General features: G+C 45.6%; 1 protein-coding gene across 1 annotated transcript; it reads right to left on the bottom strand.

Moving 5' to 3' along the window:
* Positions 1-7,104: 7,104 nt before the first annotated feature.
* LOC102844970 (zinc finger and SCAN domain-containing protein 4-like) lies at positions 7,105-8,364 on the bottom strand. Its single transcript, XM_006882905.1, has one exon. The coding sequence runs from the start codon at positions 8,362-8,364 to the stop codon at positions 7,105-7,107; it is 1,260 nt and encodes a 419-aa protein (XP_006882967.1).
* Between the last annotated feature and the right edge of the window lie 60 nt (positions 8,365-8,424).

Raw genomic sequence — 8,424 nt, 5'->3', positions numbered from 1 at the left:
ATTGGCACAGGACAGAGCGGAGTTTAGGGCTGTTATACATAGGGTCGCTATGAGTCGCAGGCGACTCGACGGCACATAACAACAACAACAATATATTTTCATTCATTTAATAAATATTTTGAATACCTAGTATATGCTCAATTTTGCCCACTAAAATAGAGTGGGGTGAAAGTAAATATTACATATTTCCTGACCTACAGATGCTTGCAGAATAGAAAGAAGACAGGCAAGTATTTCGATGGTAACAGTACAGTATATTAAGTGCCGTGGTTGAGCTAAACCCATTTGAACATGTGTGTTGGTTTCCGAGTTCTGCTCAAAGGTTTCACGATCAGATGGTTTTAATGAACGTAAATTCATTTTCTCACAGCTCAGGAGGCTCTTTCCCTTTTTCTCATTGCCAGTGAGTTGGAACTGACGCATGCTGACCTTCCAGCAGGTTTCCGCAAAGCTCTCAATTGCATGGGAGGAAACTGCTCATCTTTCTCCCGTGAAGCCGCTGGTGGATTTGAACTGCCAGAGCATTGGCACATTTAGATTATTGGTATAACTCTTTACCCACTAGATACCAGCTCTAGATGAAGATAGTGTCTCATTTTCCATAAGTCCACTGCTCAATTCCTTGTAAATCTCTGGAGCATCCATCTTCCTCCTATTGGAACTTGTTTCTATGTCTAATCTGCCTTTTTAAAATCCCAAGATCAATTTTAAAATACATCCCACATGAATAGTGTGTTGTGGTTGTTGTTAAGTGCTGTTGAGTTGTAGACGACTCATAGCAACCCTATACCTGAACATTTTTTTTATAACTTTCCTTGTTTCTTCAAGTTCATAGGGTTTCTGAAGGAAAGCTATTTTGGAAGTGGATGCCACTCCTGCTTCCAAGCTTATTTTAATCAGGGAGCTCCACCAAACACTGTCCACCATGGGTAACCATTTCCATAACAAAATCTTTATTCCTGAAAGGGATTGGATATAAACTTTATAGTTGAGGATTCCAGCACACTATTGGGGGGGACAAAGTTACAATACCACTAAACCACAAGAGAGGTTCATCTTCAGGGAGAGTGGGGAATCCAGGTGAAGCTGTTGGTCAGTCTCAAGTTCATTCTGCAAAGAATGGAGGTAAAGCTAAATATATTCGCTATGTAAAGGCAACCTATGATGCACTAAAAATATCCCTAATTTTGAAAATAGTTTTGGAGTAAATGAAACAAAAATGGAACCGGTGGGAATTAATTATGGCCAAGAAAGGTTATAGTTAATGATAATGAAACAAAATATTTTTATCTCAAGAGTTTTCTTGCTTTATTTAATTGAAATCTTGATGTAAAGTACTCTATAATTGAATGATATGGGTTTTAAAGGAGGTTCTCATGGTATTAACTCCAGTTCTGAAATTTAAAGGACTTATAATATGAATTTAACTGTGAATGCTTTCCAAAAGAAAAAAGAAGAACAAAGTGAAGGCTCAGGTTCTCTGTGTTTGTGGAAATCTAATCATCATTAATTTACACAAAACTTTTAAAAATAGCATTTAACATCAGGGGTCCAGTCTTAATTAGAAGTCAATCTGGCAGGAAGCAGCTGTATATAGTAATGAAAAGGGAGCTTAGGTTACTGCAAAAATTTTGATCCTTATTTCCTGCTAGATATTTTGGGAGCTTTTCTTTACTCTGCAGAGTAAGTTTAGGAAGTCACCCATTATCTATCCTAAGCCTGATTGCAGATATCTGGTGGTGATACAAGACAGTTTTAACTTACTGTTCAGTTCATTGTTCTTATTAATTTCTCCCCTTTTTGTCAGGAAGTGCTAAAACGTTGCCATTTTTTGTTTGTTTTTGATTACTAAATATGTCAGTCATTCTAACCAAAACACCAAAATCTTTGATGCAGCGTTGCCCTGGAGTCCATTCAAGCTCCTGGTGACCCCAAATGTTACTACTCCACAGGCTTTCCTTGGCTGTAAGCATTATGGCAGTGCCTCTCTGACCATTCCTAGGGATAAAGGCAGGCTATATCCCTTGCAATTTACAACCTCTGAAACTCAATGGAGGACCAGCTAGGAGTCCGTTCCCATGCTGTGGCAATGAGTTGAGTTGGAAATCTTTATGGAAGCTGACCACACACACACACACACACACACACACACACACACACACACGCACCTCCCTGCACTCAGGGACTAGACGGACCTCCAATGCCAGCTTTTCAGTTAGCAGCCAAGAGTAGCTTGGCATGATTGAGAAATCTTCTTTGAAGAAGAAAATATATAAACAGTAAATTCTCTGTCTCGAAGCTTAAAGAAGCGCTGTCAGTAGTAGAAGTTCACTCTCATTGCAGTCGAGTCTGAATCTACTCATATGTGAATCTTCATTGGATTTCTGAGGCTGTAAATCGCCTGGAAGGAGACTGCCCATCTTTCCTTTCCTGATGAGTGGGTAGATCTGAATCAGTTCCATACAGACTACATGCGACTAGAAGTCTTGGTTTCGTCACTGGACCTGGGTCCTCAGGCCAGCTGTCACTAAGTGACCGCACACTTGAAGGACACTGTGTTCCTCCAGCTTTTTCAAAGTTTGGAAGACTGAAATAAAAATTGCATATTGACTACTTGTATCGTACAGACCAACATTTAGTTCACAGTGTCTTCCCTCTCACGAAGACCATTCTGTCCAGAGGTTATGAAATTCTAAGGAGTGGTGCTCCCTTAATACCTTGAAGCCCACATCATCTTTTTGGAAACTCTAAAGGGTTAAGTGAGTGGAAGGTGCAATAAATGGGGTGTGTGGGTGTGTGTGAAGCCTTGAAACCCAAGTGTGTGCTAGCGTCTATGAATGTGTACACTAAGTAGGTGGAATTAAACAAAGGAAATCTCAGCCTCCTTTCATCTAAACATCTGAATCAGTGTGCATCATAAAGGCGTAGGGTTGAGCTTTGGAAGCAGCGCGGCCATTTGCATGGGGTGCATTAAGCGGGGGAAGCTGTCAGAGGCCCTGCCTCCCCCGGTCTCTGAGTGGTTGTCAGCATTGAGGCACGGGGGCGCTGGATTTGAAGGCCATACACTCGCTGTCTCCCAGAGCCGCCTGGCTCCCAGGCTGACAGTTCCCGCTACTGCTGCAGCCCTTCCATCCGGGCCCCTGGGACGCACTGGTGAGTGCTTGAGCCTCGACTCTGGACCCCGGCCTTGCTGGGAAGAGGTGCCAGGAAAGTGTTATTTTGGAGAGATTTGTGAGGTAAGAACTGCAGGACCATGGACACACCATGCTTGGCTCTGGCCATTCTGGAGACCCTAGCAGCGTTTAGATGCTGTGGGGAGGAAGTAAGGGTGCTGGGCCCCACCTCACAGCATTCAGACAGGTGCGCGGGAAGGTGCCCCCCGCCGCCGGGCGCGCAGACGCATGCGCAACCGGAGACCACCAGCGGAAGGTTAAAGTGCCTGCCAGGGGGTGGGGGTGAGAGAGGCGCAAACCTGTAAACTACTGGATGGCACCCACCCTAAGCAGAGGAAGGCAGTAGCGTGTCACCGGAGAAGAGGATAAAGAAAGCTCTGAGGGACTTCGAGTCTGAAAAGGCTTTAATTTTGGGGTGGGTGATGGCATCTCCTCAACTTCCCCCAGGCGCTTGCTTTACAGTGGTTCTCAGGAACACTGCCCTCTCTGGCATGCCTGCTCCTACATCCTAAGAAGCTTCTGGGTGGTGATGATCGCGGTAGCGGCAACCCCACAGGTGGGCCCGGATCCCATTTGCGCCCAGACTTAATCTCAGTGTCCTTCTCCATAAATTGAGGCTCTGTTGATGGCAGTTAGGAATGAAATAATGTGAGCATAGGGCCTGGAGAACAATGCAATCTCTACCCTGTGGCTACTGCTTCTGAGGAGACAGGCTGTGGACTCCGCAGAGAGGCGCGTTCCCAGCGCTGAAGCCCGCCGGCGGCCTGCAATGAATGCTAATCCCTGCGGCGGGAAGCCGCCGGCGGGAAGCGCGCGCCACCGCTGCCACCTCCAGATCTGCTTCCCGGCCGCCGGATTACGCACCCCCACCCTTCCTCTAGAACCCCAGGTTTAAGACTCCATCAGCCCCCACCCCTCCACGCTCCCTCCACCCCTTTAGCCGGAGCTAAAACCTGGAGAAGTGGAGTGAACCCGAAACACGCTGGTCGCTGGGCATGCTCAGAGGCCGCGCGCCAGGTTGGCTCCCAACCGGCTCGGGACTCTGCGCGCGGGTGGTGTCGGCGCCAGGAGCGCTTTCCCCCGCGGGCGCGGCGCTTCAGGAAGCTGGAAGGTAAGCGCAAGGAGCCGGCCCAGGCTTCGCCCCTTGGCCAGACACAGGGATAGGGCCGGAGCGGGCTCCCAAAGCCACTGTCACTGCAGCTCGCGTCTGTGAAGGCACAGGGGTGCTTCTTTCCCTATTGAATGCAGTCCGAGTGCCTGTTGCCATATTTTCGCTTGGCATCAGGCCATCCCGGCTCTTCCCTTATTCCAAAGGGGAATGGTTTAGGGGCATTTCCTTTCCACTGCCTCTTTTTGAGACCTATCTTTGACTTAGGGACTGATACCAGATTGACATGCTGGCTGCTTCTGTGTCCTCCCTTTTTAGAAGCGCTTGATTAGATTCAAAGCCCCAGGAAATGAGCGATTTCCCCCAGGTTTGGAACCCAAGGAAGAAACGAATGTGCTCGAGGTTATTTTGAGAAGCTTGCTATTTTTCTTTGTCAATTTGACTCACGCTTGTTTTCTTTTCCTTCAGTTCCGATTAGCCGCCCTCCCTGGCTGCCCTGCGCCGGGGACCCGGGGTTTCTGAGCGCGCTCTTAGATGCTCTGCCGCCGCCGTCTCCTTTTTCTTGCTCTTACGCGCCGCGCTGGCAGGCTGTTGCTTTGGCCCCTACGCTACTTTACTAGAAATCGGGTTTCTCGAGGATTGTGAAACCGTCCGAGCGTATAGAACTAAGTATGCTTTATTTTAATCAAATGTTCTGCTGGCTGAGCCAGACAGATCTAAATCGCAAAGCAGCTTATCACTCTGTATTAGTTGTGTTTTAACATGCCTGACATCACGGCAGGGGGAGGGAATATGAAAAAGGACTGGGCGGGGGGAAGCGACCAACGAACAGTGTTTAAATAAAGCCTGCGTGTGACTAATTTAGCCGAAAGTATGAATTTAAAGATGCCAAGAGTGGAGATTAAATTCACATTTCTCTGCACCCTCCCCAGCGTCCCACCCGCCAGCCGGTTCAACGTGTTGTAGGATCCTCCTTCCTTTCTGTGTGCTGCGCACAGTGGGATGGATGGCAAAGGTTCTCCCCGTAAGCTTGTCATAATTAAATCATGAGATTTTGTAAAAACATCACCCCTCAGATTCCTACAGAACCACAGCATCTGTCTGCCGTCTCCTTCTCTGCACCTCCTCCCTCCCCCGCGCTTATTCTAAGGGGAAAGAAAATAACTCATCGGTGTAATAAGCAGCTTTATTTTTATTCAGCCCATTAGCATTAACTTTAAATTTTAAAGTTCTTGCACTCTCCCTCCAGCATTGAGGGAGTGAAGAGTTCACTCTGTTCCTTGCTGGTTCTCAGGCCTCCTCCCTCCATTTCCCATTAAAGAGCAGTTATTCACTCTCTAATTAGGAACTCTTAATGAATGTCAATGGAGCCCTTCAGCCTTTTATCCTGAGCTAATAGTGCCTTATTATTAGAATACTCCCGTACGCCCTTGATATCACAGAAGGGAGCTTGCAGCTGGCATCAGAATTGTTCCATGTGCAGTCCAGTGCCTTTGCAAAATACATGACAACTGACATTTCCAACTTCCCTTCTGGGTATAACTAGGTAAAACAGTTTTAATGAGATAAAGAAGTTTTTCAAGCTTTGATGTCAATTGCACAGGCACTTAATTAAAAGCTGCAGAATCAAAACACTTAACAGACATGATTTACAGCCATCGTGGGCTTAATAAGAAGGGATTAAAAAAAAAGTTAAATGTTGCTAGCCTAAGAATATGACAAAAGAAATTTCCAGACATCTCACCTTTTCAGTGTCTAGGAATTCCTAAAGGGGTTAGAGGCAGCCCCCACTTGACCTCAGAAAATGCTGTTCTTGGCTGTTTACTGACTCCAGCCCTAGAGCGGAAGAATTTAGATTGTGGTAGCTGGGCCACCCCTCATTTCTGAACATTCCTCCAGCGGGTCTCCATCATGCAGATTGGACCGCCTTACATTTCAGTACAGTTAACCACACTGCGAATGGGGAAACAAAAGATCTCTTTTTAACTTAAGGTATGCTTTCAATGTTGGTGTTTAAAGGGAAAAAAAAATACAGAAACAAAGAGGTGTTTCTCCAAGCTATGAGCCTTTCCATGTAGGATCATATTTCACTTGTTTTCTAAATACCAATAGCATAAATTACTCAGTAATAATAGCTTTGCAGAACATCTGGAATTACTTAGGCAGCTGTAATGCCTTATGTAAGCCTTCCATGCATCTAAGGCTTTGGGATCAAGAACTATTGTTAGAGTGGAGCAGGAGAGGTGCCAGAGGAGGTAATCGGTTTGCAGATCAGGAGTCACCTGTGTCACCATATGTATCCATCTCTGGTGACTCAGGTGATAGCCTCCTCTTCTCTAGAGTTCAGGAAATTATGGATCTCAGTATGGCATAGATTTTGGTTTTTCTCTTCAAATTAGTGCAATGATGCAAAAATTACAATGCTGGTACTCATCACACAGTTGAGAAATATTTAACAGTAAGAAATAACTTTTGGGTTAAAAAAAACAAACCTCTAGTTTACTTTTTTTTGTTCAATAGATGTTTATTAGTTGAAAAATGTCACAGTCAGTTTTCGAAAATAATTTTTGGTGTTCTCTACTAAATAAAACAGATTCTTTACCTTCTTTATACTTTTTCTAGTACAGTGAAGAAATAAGCATAATCCTAAAGAAAGGGTATTGTTGCTGTTGATTGCATGTTGTTGTTCAGCATGACTCATAGAGACCCTACGAACAAAAACCTGAAGCCTTTCTATCACCACTGTCTTTCCTTAAAGTTCATAGAGTTTTCAGAGTCAGAATCAGGTCAGGGATCCTCTGGACTGTTGGGGACACTTCTGAGTTAACGCTGGTGAGTCCTCTCATGGCGACGGAATGTGGATGACTGGCGGAAACACTTTCCACAATCAGAGCACCTGTAGGGCTTGGCTCCTGTGTGGATCCGCTCGTGAGACAGCCAGTTGGTTCTGTGGCTGAAGGCTTTGTCACAGAAGCTGCATTTGAGAGGCTTCTCACTCTTGTGAGTCACCAGGTGCACTGTCAGGTCTGATTTCTGGAAGAAGCTTTTCGGGCACGTGGTACAAACATAGGGCCTCTCGTTCTTGTGACGTCTTTTGTGGTATTTTAACTGAGAGGGATATGTGAAGACCCTGTGGCATTCCTCACATTTGAGTGATTTTGAGGATTCTGGAACTCTTTCTTTGTGTTCCCCAGGTGAGGGTTGTCCCTGATTACTCTGGTGAGCAGAGGGAGGCTCAGGAGTTGTTGAGTCAACTTCCTGACTTGAACAACTTTCATTTTCAACTTTTGTGTTACTATCTTGAGGGCCTTTTCCTAGGGGTTGTTCCAGAGCTGTCTGGGTGCCTGCATCAGCTCTTCTGGCATCTTCTGGATTGTCTGCAACAGAACCTCCCGCTTCAAATGTGGGCACACTTTCTTCTGGGATTATACGTAGAACAAGTTCTTGGTTGTCTGTACTGGTACTGTTGTTTTCTTGGGTGGTCACCTGAGAAACTGCACCATTGTCATCATCATATTCTCCTTGTCCTGTTTGTGCAGGAAGATCTTCAGGAGTCTGGAAGGGAATCCCCGAATTATTTTCTCTTAGAGTCTCTGCAGACTGTTTATTTTTGAAGGCAGCAATGACATCATCTAAAGTAGCATCTTCTGAAACCCGGAGTTCCTGTCCCTGCATCTTGACGTGGACATAACCAGCTGGCTGTGAGAGATGATTGTTTAGGTCTTCCATGAATTTGTTCATGTTTCTACTATTTGAATTCCATTTCTCCCTCAAAGCAGGCCTGTCTTGGCAGTGCCTTTCCCTCATAAATTGCTCCAGAACTATGATGGAAATCATTTCCTCCTTGCTGTGATTCTCTGGCTGCAGCCACATGTGAAAGAACTTCCAGTATTGCCGAAATTTCTCTTTTAAATTTGAAATATCGCTGCATTGCAATATGTCGACTGGAGTTGCTGGGTTCTGGGATTCAGAGAGGTTCTCTCCACTACTAAGTCCTGTGGAGGGTTGAACCTCCTGATTGTCTGATCTGGGATCATGCCTTGCTGGTCGACGTCGAGAGGATCTCCTGTGACTGAAAGCCATGGTTGGCAGATTTCTCAGAGACTCAAGTTGCGAGACTCGGTTTCTGCTGACTTGAATGCG

Source organism: Elephantulus edwardii, unplaced genomic scaffold, assembly GCF_000299155.1.
Source record: "Elephantulus edwardii isolate Elephantulus edwardi_28Jun2011 unplaced genomic scaffold, EleEdw1.0 scaffold00025, whole genome shotgun sequence".
Classification (NCBI taxonomy): Eukaryota; Metazoa; Chordata; class Mammalia; order Macroscelidea; family Macroscelididae; genus Elephantulus; species Elephantulus edwardii.
Note: the sequence above shows the minus strand (reverse complement) of the source record. Positions and strands in the feature narration are given on the sequence as shown.

Bases quoted from the DNA above. Each gene is read 5' to 3' on its own strand.
- LOC102844970 (XM_006882905.1), bottom strand. From the start codon at position 8,364: ATGGCTTTCAGTCACAGGAGATCCTCTCGACGTCGACCAGCAAGGCAT.